Source organism: Corvus moneduloides, chromosome 1 (genome assembly GCF_009650955.1).
Source record: "Corvus moneduloides isolate bCorMon1 chromosome 1, bCorMon1.pri, whole genome shotgun sequence".
Taxonomy (NCBI): Eukaryota; Metazoa; Chordata; class Aves; order Passeriformes; family Corvidae; genus Corvus; species Corvus moneduloides.
In genome coordinates, this window is record NC_045476.1 from 140288287 (window position 1) to 140304216 (window position 15930).

The window sequence follows — 15930 nt, forward strand, 5'->3', positions numbered from 1 at the left end:
AAGAAGAATGATTGTCACAAGAATTTTTGGCACTTCCCACGTGAAGCCGATACCCTGCAGTCCCTCACTGCACTTTGAGATTATTAGTCTTAAGTTTGAGGTTTCAGCCTACAGAGAGAGTCTGTGTATGTTTCCAGTAGGACTTATTGCTACCTGATGTTCTGCATTTACTACATAAATAAGCTCTTTACTGTAATTTAGAAGACAAAATGTTGGTGGAGTAAGACAAGTCTTCTAGCACGAGCTTTGCTGAGGTCTTAATGCCTTCCGCCTGCGGCCAGAGCAGCTCCCCCCAGGAGAGACAAGGCTGCTCTCCCGGGCTTGGCAGGGAGATGCCTGCTCTGCTGGGCACTTCTTGCTCAGATTAGCATAGCCCAGCCTATATCACACACACACCCAGTAATACCTCATTTTGCCACTGGAATGAGGCCAAAAGCACAAGCATTACAGGGATATAAAGCGGGAAGTTACTGGAAAGAATCACAAACTAACGTGAGACTAGACCAAATTTTTGCAAACAGCAGAAAATGTGATCTTTTTTTGTAGAGAGTTCTTGCATTTAATGTAGCTGTTTATATGATTGAAGCGCTTAATAAGTGTTTTCATTGAGTATAGTTACAGAACAGCTGCAGAAATCTTAAGTGCTTCTGTTCATTTTTTTTTCTCTGTAGTTTTGGAACTGAAAAATCTCAGAAGAAAACTGGAGGCTGACACAGATCAGGGTGATTCCTCAACTGTGCACTCTCCTGACAGAGGCACTGCTTTTGTGGGGTAGAAATGATGACAGGGGGAAAAAGGAAAAGAAGCACAGTCTGGAGGAAGATCCAGGCTGTTCGCTTTGAAGATATCAAAACCTGGTGTATGAGAAGGCTGCCTATCTTGAAATGGGTGCCTGTCTACAACTGGAAGGAAAATTTGGTTCCTGATACAGTGTCTGGGATGATGTTAGCCATCCAACAGGTGACTCAAGGTACAGTTAACTCATTTCAGATTAGTATTTTAAGTTTTTCTGGTCATATCTAATGTTGATTGGATCTAAATAAAAATACAAGGAAAAATATATAGTCTTAACTCATGTATAGAATGGATGTGCAAATGTGGATAGAAATGCATTGTGTTACTGTAGTTAAATTCTGGGGAACTTTACTATTTATCCCATACCTTTGACAATTTTTCAAACATTTAATATGGAAGGTGAGAGAGCAGTAACTCTATTCATACAGGATATGGTAATATACAACGTTTTATCAGTTAAATGACCACTTTTTTCTCTATTTCACATGGAAAACAAAATATAACTAAATGATAATTGCACTGTAAGATATGCTATTCTGGAAGAAACAAATGCATGATACTATTACCTGCAAAATTCCAAAACACAACAGGAAAAATTCACAACTTTCTGTGCATAAAGAATGTTCCTGCCAGAGACATTATCCAGGGAGAGGATCTGCGGCATCCATAGCTTGTGTGCTGATTTAATGCTGTGTTGCATTACCTACCACACCTCTTTTCAAGAAGCAATACAAAGTAGGGGTGGAGCTAGACTCCATTTTACAGCTTAAAAAAAATAAGAAAGGAAAAAAAAAGAAGGAAAAGGAAAAACTCTTCAAGCCCTGCGCAATGACCTGCAGAAAGCTTAAGTTCCAGTCATCTTGCTTAGTAAAGTGATTGGTACTAGGAAATAAATGCTTTTGTCAGTTTCTGCTGTGTCTTTGATAGTGTCACCTTCTTATGACATTATCTTATATTTATCCCAGACAAATCACAGCTTCTTATCTCAGATGAACTTTAGCACATTCCTTCATTTGAATGACATGTATTATTTCTTAACAATCTTCCATATTAGGTATGCTTAACTATCATTCATGTTAAATTATAAACACTCCTTTAATTGAGTTATGCTGGAGCTGGAAACAAATTATTTGTGTCAGTATTTGTGCTTTTAAAGTAATTAGGAACATCTGCATTGGCATGATTTAACTTTAAGAACCTTAATACTGCAAAGTACCTAATTTCACTGGTATGTGTGTATACAACAATTGTAATTAAAATGGTGCTAATAACACTATGTTGAAATTCATAAAAAATGCTACATTAAACAGCATTTCTGCAGTGTTGATAGTTTTAGCCAGGATTTTCGTGTTTGAGTCTTGTACCAAGAAGTCGTTTAATGTAACAGATAAATTTACAAAGATCCAGTGAAGACAAAAAATACAGGTTTGTGTTTTCTAGATTATTTTTAAATTCCCTAGAAACAATATTATCCTTATTTTATGCTGTTTAAAAAGAAATTGATTGAAACCCTTTCCTCCTGCTGATCTGTTTTTTCTTTCTCTGCTTGCTGCTTCTCAAGATTTCAGAATTATTTTAGGGGATGAAATAGGAGGAGAGTTAGAGACAGAAGCATTTCATCATGTTTGTGGTGCTTTAATTTGAATGCAATATATTAGCTCTTTCCCTAATGTTGTAAGCATTCCAGTTACAAGAACTATCCTGATATTTCCACAGAAAGATTTCATGCATGAAAAAATGTTCCATTTGTTATATAGCACAAAGCAAAAAACCCACATATTTTGAGAGGTCCTATTGTGACTGTTTCCTTCTACCCACAAGATAAACCAAGAAATTTTGTAATGAAATGAAAGGCAGAAATTCTAATAATAGCAGGAAAAAAAGGCAACCAGTGATAATTGACTTGTTGAGCATAGTGTCAACCTCAGCAACAGGTTTAAGCAAATTCAAGTATAAGGAAATAAACTTGAGTTACGAAGGTATTTGGAAAAATGTACAGCTGTATTTGGATGCAACAGTTTTCTGAGTGATGAAAGCTGCAAACTCCAGAGTAGAGAGCAGTCCAGTAGGCTGAAAATAATTAAGAAAGGCCTTCCAAATGAGCTGCATTTTTCACAATTTCCTTCTGTGGGATTTCTTACTCATCTGGCATTGGTCATATTCAGACTATTCAGGTTGGCAGCTGCTCCAATCTGGTGTAATGTGTTTGTCTTCCATCTTCTAATCTAAATTTTAGATAAAATTGGTGGTTTCCCTTTGTATAGTGAGGAAGAAAAGATGAAAGTCATTGTCCTTACTGTGTCATAGTGAAAGCAACAAAACTGGGCTGAGGGAGAGGAGACCAAGGAGTATAGTGAGATGGGAAGGAAAGACATGGGATTATCATGATGTGCTGCTTGGCATTTGTGATGAAAGAGTCATTGCTGAAACCAAAGAGTCATCCTGCAGTGTTCCTACAGTTGTTTCATTATTTGCTAAAAATGACAAATAAATATTAATTCAGGAGCCCCAAAATTCACTGCTGAACTCTTATGTCCTGTTTACCTATTGAGACAATACTTTTATTGTCTCTGTATGTTTCCTCTAGTTTTAGAGTCCTTTATCTACTCCCACAGAATATGGAGAAAGAAGTGTCACAGATAGTTATGTTTCTAAAAATTTTATGAAAATATCACATAGGAACAAGACCCTACAAGTTCTAACAAAAAAAACCCAAAACCCTTTCAAATACACCAGTTGGTGGAAAGGCTCAGCTGGACTTGCAGTCTCAGACTGCAAAGTCAGTCAGCCAGAAGTCAAAACCAGTAAAGGAAATCAGGCTTCATCAGTTCCAGCTATTTGATATTAGTTCCAACTATAATTCAATAATGCTGACATAGAATCCTTATTCTTGCTTTGATACCTAAGGTTGAAAAAATAATCTTTGCATCTAAAATGAACATCATGGTCCAGTCTTGAATTTTGCTATATGCTGTAATAGGAAGTTAAGAAACTTGAACTTTTATGTTTTGGTAATCACTACATAATTTGTCTCAAAAATTTCTCAAAAATCTGTTATTGATGGACCAGAACAAGATGTCTCTAAATTAACAAAATAAATCCCTAATTTTCTTTTTGGATTAGCATTCATTGCTCTCTTCCATTTCCCTTTAAAACTTATTAATACCCCATCAACAGTGATTCTATGAAGAGTCTTCTTTCCACTTAATTCTCTATCCCTCATCCTTGCAAACAAATTCAATTCCTAGATCCCTGTAGATGTCCCATAAATGCCTAATCTTTTTTTTCCTTTCCAAATTGAAATGGAAAACAAAAGGTCTGCAGTGCAGGTAAGTACTTCTCAGCAAGCTGCTTTTGTATTCTTCACTGGTCAATGAAGACTTAGTTTGTAAGAGTTAATGAACATTAAATTAGAGAACATCCAAAGGAGGGTAACAAGGATGGTGAAGAGTCTTGATGGGAAGCTGAATGAGGAGCAGCTGAGGTCACTTGGTCTGTTCAGCCTGGAGAAGAGGAGACCTCAACATCCTCATGAGGGGAGGTGGAGAGGCAGGTACTGATCTCTTCTCTCTGGTGACCAGTGACAGGACTTGAGGAAACTGAGGAGGGGTTTAGGTTGGATATCAGGGAAAGATTCTTCACCCAGGGGGTGTTTGGGAATGGAACAGGCTCCCCAGGGCAGTGGTCACAGCACCAAGCCTGACAGCATTCAAGAAGCATTTGGACAACACTCTCAGGCACATGGTGTGACTCTTGGGGTGTCCTGTGCAGGGCCAGGAGTTGGACTGGACAATCTTTATGGATCCCTTCCCACTCAGCTTATTCTGTGATTCTATGCTTGTGAGAGGTGGTGAATGACTGTGTTTACATCACTTTTTTTCTTTTCTTTCATTCACTTATTAAGTTGTCTATCTTGACTGACAAGTTTTCTCACTTTTGCTTTTTTGATTCTCTCCCCCATCCTTTGAGGAGGAGTAAGTGAGTGAGTGAGTGGCTGACTGGGTACTTAACTGCTGGCTAGAATCAACCCACCACAGGCATGATTCATCTGACTAAATCTAACCATCTGCTTTGTTAAGGTTGATTAATTATATTAATAAGATTTCCTCTGAGTGTAACGGGATTGGCTCAGATGTAGACACTGATGAGGCAGACATCAAAGTTTAGGTGTCTTAACCATGATATCTGTGGCATTGTGGGTAATAAACAATTCATGTTTAACATGGCTAAAGGCAGGTCTTACTGTTGTCTTTTCTGTAATTCATCCATTGACCTGTCACAATAATAACAGAGTTATTTGTGGTTTTTTCATGTGACATGGTCACCCCATACTCATATAAGAAGAATACTTTGTTCAGCCTGGGTCTGAATTTTTCTTGGTTTCCTTACATGGTAAAATTAAGGTGCATTTTGATGCAGTCTTTCCATGTAGCTAAATCTCATATAACTGTCATCATGTTTTTTCTGTAGCCTTCTGAATATGTGCTATAGTCCCATCATATCTCTTCAGAGTGCAGCTGCTTAGCCTATTTTCACAGTGGTAACTTTTATTGCACCAAGCAATAAAATCATCTTTACTTTCAAGGCCTTTCATAGGTGATCTTTCCTGACATTATTTATTCATTACCAAGCTCTTGGTCCATCTATCATTAATCCACTTTGTTATCCTTCTTCATTCAGTCTTGTCTTTTCAAACAAATAGCTTTGTGCCTCAGGATTTAAATTTTGCAGTGTATATTGGTTGGCAGTCATACCTCAGTATTTTGCTATTTAGAATGTGGGGTTTGTGGTTTGTTTTTTGCTCGTTTGTTTGGTTTTTTTTCCTGGGCAGAACTGCACACTGCTCACAAAGGCTAGCATATAGAAAGCAAGTAGTTAGTACCATGACCCATCAATAAGCTCCCCTGAATGTCCCTGAATGTAACAGAAGTAAAGCCAAGTTTTCACGAAAAAGTTTATAAAACAGACCCTCTGTCATGCAGCTGAGTTAATTGCCAGAGGAATTATTCCCCAAGTTAGTCTGCTTGGATATATATTTTAGTGTATGTAACTTATTTATGTTCTCTATACAGGTAGGGGACACAAATGTGTCTGAAGCATTTTGGTCATGACATGCTGTGAAAATTAAGTGCTCTGCATAACATCTGAAGTTGCCTTACTCTTTCTGGATGTAAATGCCTAATGTAGGTACCTAACTTCAGACGACGTCAACCCTTCTCCCCAAGCTTTTTCCAAGATCTCTCCTGAGGTTTTGATAATTATAAACCTCATCTTCAAGCCATTAATGACCAGAGAGGGTCCTGCTTACACAAATATATGACTTAAATTCTATTTTTTGGTAATTTTCTGGGTGATGATAATACTTACATCCTACTTACTTTTCATTATAACAGTTTAGAGCTCCTGTCCAATAATAGAAAAATATATGGGTAGGGAAATTAAACACACAAAAATACTTTTGCTTGAAACAGAGAAATGACTTATGCAATACTACATTGAGAGTTTAGGGTGCGAAGAATTCAGGTTTCAGTAGTTTGCTACTGATATGAATGTCCAACATTGCAATTGAGTTAGACCCTTCCAAAAAACCCCAAACCTACAAATGTTTTTCCAGCCTTCAAAAAGATGAGTACAAGACAAAGGCATGATACATTCTACTGAAGTATTTGATCTGAATGGAAGCCTCAGTGCGAAATTAGAACTTTGAAACTTCAGCTTCCTGAAGGATGATGACTTTGCCATGTGGGAAGTGGTCAAGCACATGGATATATAACTGATAGCAAACAGAGAAAATGAAACACATTCAGACTGAAGGCTGAGATGGGTAATCGCCGTCTCAGGATTCTGAAAAACTAGATGGGTTTCATTGTGGATCTGGTAAGACGTGCCCTAGATGATTCTGTCCAATTTGGAATTATATTCTGTGATTGCTAGTGAGCTTAGTGTTGTACCCCAGTTACAAGTCTGTATTGCAGATGAGGGACTGGACCAGATGCAAGCCATAGAGTTGTATATCTCTTAAGTAATAATAATTATAATTATAAGAATAATAATGCTAATGAAAAAAATATATACATGTAGAGCAATAAGGGATACCAGAGTGATTAATTCAGCTATGCAATTCTGAAGCAGGACTCTAGGACAGCTGGTGGGTTTTGTTTCAGATTTATGTATGGATTCTAAAGACAAATCTGCTGCTGCTCTCAGTTAGAGGTGGTTTTAATGATGTGTTGGAAAATGATTATCCTATTTGAAAAAAACATGGGCTGCTGTGTGAGTTAGGAGGTGCAAAGAAGGTGATGACCACTGGTAGTGCTGTCTGTTGATCCATTATCACAAATATAGTGTGTTGTTTCGGTTGCCTCTGTTCATGGAAGATGATCTCAGCAGAATAAAAGGCTAGGAGAAGGAGCAGAAAAACAGAGATTATATTTGGGAGAAAACTTAAATGGCTCAGACAGGTTAATTAAAACCTGGAAGGTTTTTCCTTATCAGGAAAGGCTTTTAAATTAAAAGACGGTTGCAGCACATGGAGAAATGAAAACAAAGTAACATGAATATGTTTAGATTTAAAACTGGAAGTAGTTCTAAAAATATTGCATTCAAATACTGGGGTAAGAAGATGGATCTCCTTATCACATAATTCCATTCACAGATGTGCTAAATTACATGTTTGGCTGAGGGGGAGCAGACCACAAGGGAGGGTCTTCATAAGTTTATGCTCCCTTCCAATATCTGCTGCTGCTCAAAAAAAAATTGAAGTTTTGAACTTGTGTGTATCTATTAGAAAGTTAAGACAAATGTGTGGGAGTTTCAAAACTAAAATACTGCCACTGTATTTCTGATTCTATCTTTTCTTGCTAAGTTTGTGGATTCATAAACATTATTCTGTTTCTTTTGAAATAAACATTTGTCTGTGTGCTATATTGCATGTACTCAAAAGCTGCCTATTGGAAGCATGAGGGTGTAAAGTTTGGACTTTCAAATTTATCAGATTGCAGTGATGTCAGTGTTTGTAGTCTAAAAAACAATATTTTTTTTGCAGGCAGCTAGTTCAGGGATATGCTTCATATAGAATTTATATATACATTTGCTGCCTTTCCTATGACCTGTCATGAACAAGAAATGCTTTGGCTCAAGCAGATTTTGGTGGGCTGTTTTTTTGGAGGGTGGAGGGCCCTTGAGACATATTTCCTCTAAAAGTTAAATATGTAGATGGCATCTGATGAAATCAGTATTGTTATTTCTGCCAACTTCTTTTTTTTTTCATTCTTCAAGCCCAACAATAACTCACTGAGTCTTGGTGTGGTTTGTATGTTTTAATTAAAGTTAATTTAATCTGGAGCTGGATTTATTGCTGAACAACTAATTCCTTAACACTGGCTGGAGACCTTGACATTAAAAAAAATTAACTATACTGCTTTTCTTCATTCCAGAATGGGTGCCCAGTGTTTTGGAAGGCATGATGCCAAAAACTTATATAATTTTTTTTTTCTTAGCTTTTCATGGAGGAACCCCAGCTGTGTCTTCTCAAGGGTGATAGTTGCCGGGGGTTTATTTCAGGCTCTGATCATAAATGTAGACATAAATATACTCTGAGCTGACTAACTGGAGCTAATAATTTTATTAAGGGGTAAAGCTGCCTTGTAAATATACATCTGGCTTACAAATAACATGTGTAGATGAAATCAAATAAGCACATTTGGAAACAGAGCCAGAAAAACCTCCTGCAGAATGCATTGGAGAATCCATGTAGTCCATGATTTGTAGAAGAGTGTCCAGTTGAACTCTGTTATAGTTCTCCTATGCAAAGAATAATGATGTAAGCTGAATATGAAATTTGACATGTTAGTGAGTAAATGTGGGACAATGTTTCATACTTTACAGTTTTCCAGGAGAGGAGAAAGGCACTTAGGCTGCTGTGCATGCAATGTTTTATTTCTAGTGCCTATAAAATTCTTCCAAGTTACACATGTGCTAATACAGACCAGTCTAACAGACTGCTAGAAATGTGAATTCAGTTTCTGGATGACCTCTGACTCCTCTGGGGCCTCATGTCCAGGTACACTCTGGTGTACATACATCTTTGTATGACCAGATGAGCTGTGCGGATCCCTGTGCCTTGGGGTGCCTGAGCACCATGGACAGAGACTGAGAAACCCAGGAGATGTTGATTCTTGAAGGAAGAAATGACACCACATATAATCTTCCAGATCATAAAACTGTTAGTGTTCAGATCCTTGGCCACCAATGTGCCAAAATGAATGCCCTTTTCATGGATTTCAGAAAGTCCAGTTCATCTGGATTAAGGCCTGTAATCTCTCATGGTAGGTTTTTGTTTCTCCACAGCATTGATGCTTCTCAAAATATTACCTCATAGTTACCTGCTTGCCAGAAACTCCTTATGCTTCATTTTCTGTTTATTCTTACTGAAATACAGAGAGATTTACCTATAATCCACTTTCAAAATGCTTCGTTGATTCTGGAGGTGGCCGAATTCTTCAGGTATTATGTCTGACTGGTGGATAATAGCTCATAGAACTCACTGTAAAACAATTTAAAGAATCTCTGTGGTGTTCAGATATTGTGTCAAATTCGTCCTAAAGAGGTCTTAATGTCAAGACTGATAGCTTTTCTTGAGGAGCTCTATTAAAAGAAAACACTAGAAATTTTTAAAGTCGGTTTTGTATGTATCTAAATTCTATTATGTACAGAAGGGTCAAGCTGTCTTGAATAGTGAAATCATAAGTGGGTCCTGCCATCAACTTGTTTCTTGTACCATAATGCTTGCATATTTTCCTTTTGAACATTTAAGATACAAATGTCAGGATGTGGAGATCTGTAAAGTGGCAGAATAGAACAGTGTTTTCTCAAACCTACCTTGGATGTAGTTGTCAGGTCATTGAGAGAGCTGCATTTTAGAGTCTGAAATACTGTGAATTCAGGTACTATGGCTAACAGAGCTGAGGTGTTTAACTCTCACCTGGCTGAAGGAGTCAGTTGCATGGGAAGGAACTGCACTGAAGCACCCTCCAAAAAAGAGGGTGGTTGCCAAATCAACATTGTGCAGTCTCTGAAAGATTTATGGTTCATTTTTGAGGATCTGTCCTTCCATTTTGTCTTTACATTCTTCATTTGCCTCAGGCTTGAAATGACAGAAGAACCAAGGAATGATTTTAAGCTCTGGGTACTTTGTCACAAAGTAAGTCAGACAGAAGGTACAATCCACTTGTGTAGGCCCAGCAAATGGGGCCATTATGTAACAGAGGTCTTGCAAGCATGAATGTGCATTGAGAGAACTGATACTGAGCTTCCCAGTTTTTGGAGGTAAATGACACTATTTCCAAAGGATCATTTTGTGTTAAAAGCTTTTACAAAATAGCCATTGTCAAAGAACCCTCCAGAACTGTAGGTTTGTGTAGGAAAACTGTTATGAAATATGATATAAATTTTTTTTTTCCTGTGGTGGGTTGTTTTTTTCTTCAATAGAAATTAGCTATCCTGGAGTTAGAAATTAAAGCCTGGGATACGACTCATTGGTTGTCTAATTTGTTAGTTCTCCAAGAAGCATTGATAGGAGCATCATTAAATATGTGTCAATTCTACATTTTAGGGCATCCTCAGAAATACCTTTTTTACTTCATAGTTCAGCTCAATGAAAAAATATAGAAATTGTATTTTTCTGAAGCATCAGAGAGTGACCACAACTGCAGATAGCATTTTTGAGTGGGATAAGATGAATTAGTGTCATTTAGGGTTCCATAAATCTGGGTCTGACCAGCTTAGTATAGTCACATTTAAGAGTAAAAGGTTACAATTACAGAAAGTTATTTGAATATACACTCTATCAGAAAGACTTTTAAAATACATAGCTTTTTACAGTAAATACTAAATGCTACTAATGTTGATATTCCTCAAATTAATTATAGGCTTAATACTTTTCCTGCTTCTTCAGTTAATTTCTGGTTTGTACCTAGTATTTCCAAAAGACATGGTAGAGCTTTCCTCAGAATAGATGTATGTGTCAGGAGCATATTTCCAGATGCAGAAAATTGTTAACAAGTTGACCATACTCTGGTGATTCACAGCTCTTTTTCCTGTGCGAATTATTTTTTTATTGCTGTACTTTTGGCACTAGTCTAATCAGCAGGAACTACCAACTTAAACTGAGACGCTTCTCCTGCGGTCAGAGATGGCCTTGTTTCTCTTTGTATCAAGCTTGTTATTTTGTAGTTACTTGCATTTGACACTGATTAACAGTGGGGAACATCCCTTGCTTTTCAGAGTGGCGTGCCAGAGGATTGTTAAGCACCTGGTGCTAGTCACAGGTTATGGTTTTCAGTGAAAGTGTGTCCCACAATGTTATCTTATGATAAGGAGGTAGTTAAAACAAGCAATATTAATGTACTGTATCCAAACTTACTGTTCAATATTTGTTTGCATTTCTTTTCATGGAATTTGTATTCTTATATGAAAACCTTAATGTCACTGCCATGGGGGCTTCTCCATATTACCAATGAAGATTATGTGAGATCCTTACTTTATGATCTATTTCTTTTAAGTATTACTGTTTGGAATGAAAAAATAATGTTTCCTGTCTTTTGACAGGAAAGCTCTTGAGCACATGGAATGCACTGCAGTGAAGTTTAATATGAAAATTAATGAAATAAGCTGAAATATGCTACTGATTACATCTTGGAAAAGTATTTTAACCTTTAGAACATTTGATGCCTAATCAGAAAGCCTGAAGTCTTTACTAATTCTATTTTATAATGGCTGTCTGTTCTTACACACTTCGGTAAGTGACATGCTTCAGTAATGGGAGTAAAAACCTAACGAACAGAGCCAGGACTCAAGTCAAAGATTGGTAATTTTAGCTCTGTCCTGATTGCAATGACCTCTCTATGAGAACAATGACTCACTGCTTCTAGAAACTTAATATAAAAGAATGTGAAAGGTCTAAGTGAGAAATGGAGAAAAACAAGAGCTGAATTTAAGTTCAGATTATCTGCCTGTAAACAAGTGATATTTATCAACAGCAGATAATCTGGATTTATAACCATAACCAGGATTTACAGGCCCTTCCCAAAAACCTTCTAAAGTACATAGCTTGCTCAGCATTCAGTACTGAAACTTGTGTATTTCCCTTATGCTTGTCCACACAGACAGGTAAATTCATTTCAATTATGTTGCTATAACTAAAATGAGGCTGAAGTTATACTGATTCTTCCGATTCCTTTACTTTTTGGAGAGTGAAATAAATTAGCCTTGCATAATGCTTTGTTGAAATGTTGGAATATCTGTGTGAGTAGTATTCAACTAATGAATTAGTTCCAAATTTTTTGTTTCCTTTTGGTTTTGTTCATAAAATGGTTATAATGGAAGAGCTTTCCAGCGTTAAACAAGCTTTAAAACATTCTTTCTCCTATTCTCTTTCCCCCCCCCCCTCCTCCATGCTCAATTTTGTCTGGACAGAGTCATGCAGTTCTCTCCTGTGCTGTTTTTATTCTCCTCAGGCACACCCTTCTGTGTTGCTCTTGGGTCAGAATCTCCTTCTACCTCTATTGATCATGTGAACATAGATATCACACTACAATTTCAAAGATCTTTCTGGTTTATGATAATGCTGTGCTAAGAGAAAAATGCAGAAGTGGCTATCAGTAGATGCACTAATTGCACTAGATGAATTGGCTGAAAAGCAACCAAGTCCATTTCTGTTTAAAAGAAGTTTAAACACATTAAAATATCTCATTTCCAAGTCATAATTGATAGTGCTACTTTGCTGAGCACAATGTGGATGAAAATGATTCATGTAGGATTCATATCAGCAAAATCTGCATAGTGAGGTTTTTCTAAGAACAGATGAACTGCTTCACTGAGAACTTGACACTTCTGATCTTTTGGCATTTTCTTGCCTCCCCCCACCATGTGCACTTTGTTACAGACTCAAATGAAAATTTAAGAAGGAGATTTTGAATAAAAATATTCAGAACTGCCTCTGAAAGCCCATAAACAAAGACATTCTTTGGCACTCTCCATATTGTTAAAGCCCCATAACACCAACATTTCAGGTAAAGAATGCTTTCTGGAGCAGTTAGGAAAGCTTGGTGAGAACAATTAATCCTACACATTTAGTTTTCTTTGGAGATCTCAAATGAACACAGAAGGCAACTCCATTCCACAGATCTGAATCACCTCTGTCCCAGACTGCACATGGTCATTCTCCCAGTGCACACACGTCTGTCCTAGGCTTGTGAGAACACTCAGGTTGAAGGGGAATTTCAGAAAGGCATCTTGTGTGTTACACAGGCCAGTCCTTTCTTCCAGACTGCATGATTCCCCAAAATTAATGGAGCAACTGTGCAGGGCAAGTTCTCCTTCTTAGTTTCCAGTAGTAAGAGCTGTGAAATGGCAGTAGTGCCTGCAGATCTGAAGCACAGTCTGGGGAGTCTCCTTCTGATGACTTGCAAGAAGTCAGTGCAGTCTGACTTGCTATCTTAGGTATCCTGAGTTGAACAGCAACCAAATCTGCTGCTTTGCAGGAGTGTCTCTGTTGAAAGATGAGTTCTTGTCGTATTCCGAGATTTTCTAGGAAAAGGATGGATGCTGTCCTCTATAGCTAAGTGGTAAAGGTAATTAGTAAGTCTATAAAGTTAAACCCTAACCAATTCAGTTTGTTCTCCATCTCAACATGAAAGTCAAATACTTTCTGTTTCTGAACTGACAGCTTTACACGATGAAAGAAATGTTAATATTTAAAGGCTTAAAAACCCCAGGCACCTAAAGAGGATGAACTCTGGAATATTTTTTTGTTTAAGAAATTAGAAGAAAGCAGACTGAAGGGGCTCCATCCAAACCAAAATTACAGGTTTTGAAGTATTTGTAAGAAATAACCATCCCATTGCCTGGAGACCTGGCAATCTCAAACCCATGTTTGTGAGGGTGGGGGTGAAACAATGCTGCCTCCTCCTGTGAGGCCTGGCTATTAAAAGAGGTTTGGAACCACTGATGGAGGCAACTTGGACACATGGTAGGATATGGGGATTTTGATGATGAAATGAAAAACCTTCCACAGTTCTTTCTGATCCTTATTTTACAGTAGTTCACTTGTAATCTAGGTTTTAATAAATGAAGATGATTTTTTTTCTGCTCTTAATAAAACTGTAGACATTTCCTCATAAAAATAAAAAACAACAAAGTGAACAGAACAGTTTTATCTTCATACAGTGAAGTAATTCTATTTAACTTTCTACAGGGCTGGCCTTTGCTATTCTGTCTTCAGTCCATCCAGTTTTTGGTTTATATGGATCTTTCTTCCCTGTCATTGTCTATGCCATATTTGGAATGGGACGTCATGTTGCAACAGGTAAGTGTCTGTTTGTTAAAATAATTTTCAAAAATAAGGAGCCAGATGCTGAAATTTATTTTTGTTTAAAGGTCAATGGAAGGACAATTATCTATGATTAAACAGAAATAAGATGTTTTTGTGCTTCTCTTTACAACTTTTTTTTCCTTCACTTTAAATACTTTAAAGAGCCTCATTAAGAATATATTGGAGTTACTCCATATATTGGAGTTACTCCTGCCATTATAATTTAATATTGCACTGACACTTCCTTTGTAAATGTAATTTACTAAGAGCTTTTGTATTTTAACTCTGCTTTAGAAATCTGCTTCAGGCTAAGAGTTTAACAAAGGCCTCTGCCAACAAGATGTATGCAAATGGAAATGAAAAATGTTTGAGTGCATCTTAAACCACAGAAAACACACATTGCTTCTTACCTGTCTAAAACACAAATTCTGCATTTCTCAGGGGAAAAAAAACCCAAAAAACTACTTTCTGAGCCCATTACCTGCCATTGTATTAAAGCTAGAGACTCTCCCAATGAGGACTCTTGTCCTCTGCCAGAGTAGTTAGGTAGATAGTGAAAGGTGCTGCCTGGCTGATCTGCTGGTAGTTATGAGTTACAGGTTTACCCTCAGCAGAGCCTCAGCAGCTGGAGAATTGAATGGTTTTGTTCTCCTAATAGGTAGATGAATGCTCTGTTTCTGAGCCCAAAGAAATCAAATTATGGAGGGAAGCTGGAAATACTACTCATTAGATTGAACCCCAAATTCTTTGCTGTGCAGAAGTGGGCACTTGATGGCCCCTGAAGTTTGCAAGAAGGATGAGATAGGCCCAGTAGCAACACACAGCATGTCTGGGTAAAGGGAACCTGTGGCTGTCAGAAGAATTAAGCAGGGAGGAGGTATCTCTTCCTTGAAGAGGAGAAAATCTCCTGAAAGGAGGAAAGATAGTTCTGGGTAATCACACTCAAAATGAACTCCGCAGAGTCTGATTGTACAAGTGTATGCAATGTTTTAGTAAGAAGATAGCAACACATTTTGAGTACCCTTTTTTATCTAAAATATTCAGTTAAATTATAAAAAAATAAAATTCTGAACAGCTATAAATTGTCTTAGAGAAAAAGGAAAGCTGAAAGTTTGTATTCCCTTGATGCACAGAAAGTATTTAAGCCTTTGATATGCAAAAAGGATCTGTGGATGTGTTAGTGTCTTAATATGTATGAGTAAGGGACTGTACTCAACTCATGTTAAAAAGGAAGCATTCCAAAAAAAGGTGAAAATTTAGAATCTGGGAAATGAATTTTACTCTTGAATAGAGACAGATTAGTACACTCATTAAAATTTTAGCCTATTTTAAAAAGCTGTTTCAAAACTGAAAAATTTAGCAGTGTATTGTCAGAAGTTTGTTGGTGTAAGATTATTAAGAAGACAAGAATCCATCATATGTAGGAAAGTAGATAAGTAAGCATCTGGCTGACATAAATTCTAGTAATGAAAACAGGTGATAGAATAGGTAAGCAGAAGCTCTTAAGTCTGACGTTTTATCCTTGGGAGGGAATACTGTTCAGAAAATAACTTACTGAGTTCCACAGCTTCATGTCTGCAGATTTCTGCATGGTCCTTGGTGTGGAAACCTATTCCATTCATAGGTCTCTACTTCAAAATTTAACCTCATTCAAAAAAAGGTAACAAAACAGTTTCCTTGCATTGATGTATTTTTTTTTTAATTAATAAATTTGTGTGACATATATTGTTGATCCTTTCGGTAGAAAGGTCTCATGCACTTGT

General features: G+C 37.1%; 1 protein-coding gene across 1 annotated transcript in view; it reads left to right on the forward strand.

Moving 5' to 3' along the window:
- Positions 1–456: 456 nt before the first annotated feature.
- Positions 457–15930, forward strand: part of SLC26A7 (solute carrier family 26 member 7) — a 71030-nt gene continuing 55556 nt past the window's right edge. Inside the window, exons 1-2 of the mRNA XM_032129087.1 lie at positions 457–970; positions 14051–14161. Coding sequence (XP_031984978.1) covers positions 778–970; positions 14051–14161 — 304 coding nt within the window. The 5' untranslated portion in view covers positions 457–777. The remainder of the gene's footprint in view (positions 971–14050; positions 14162–15930) is intronic.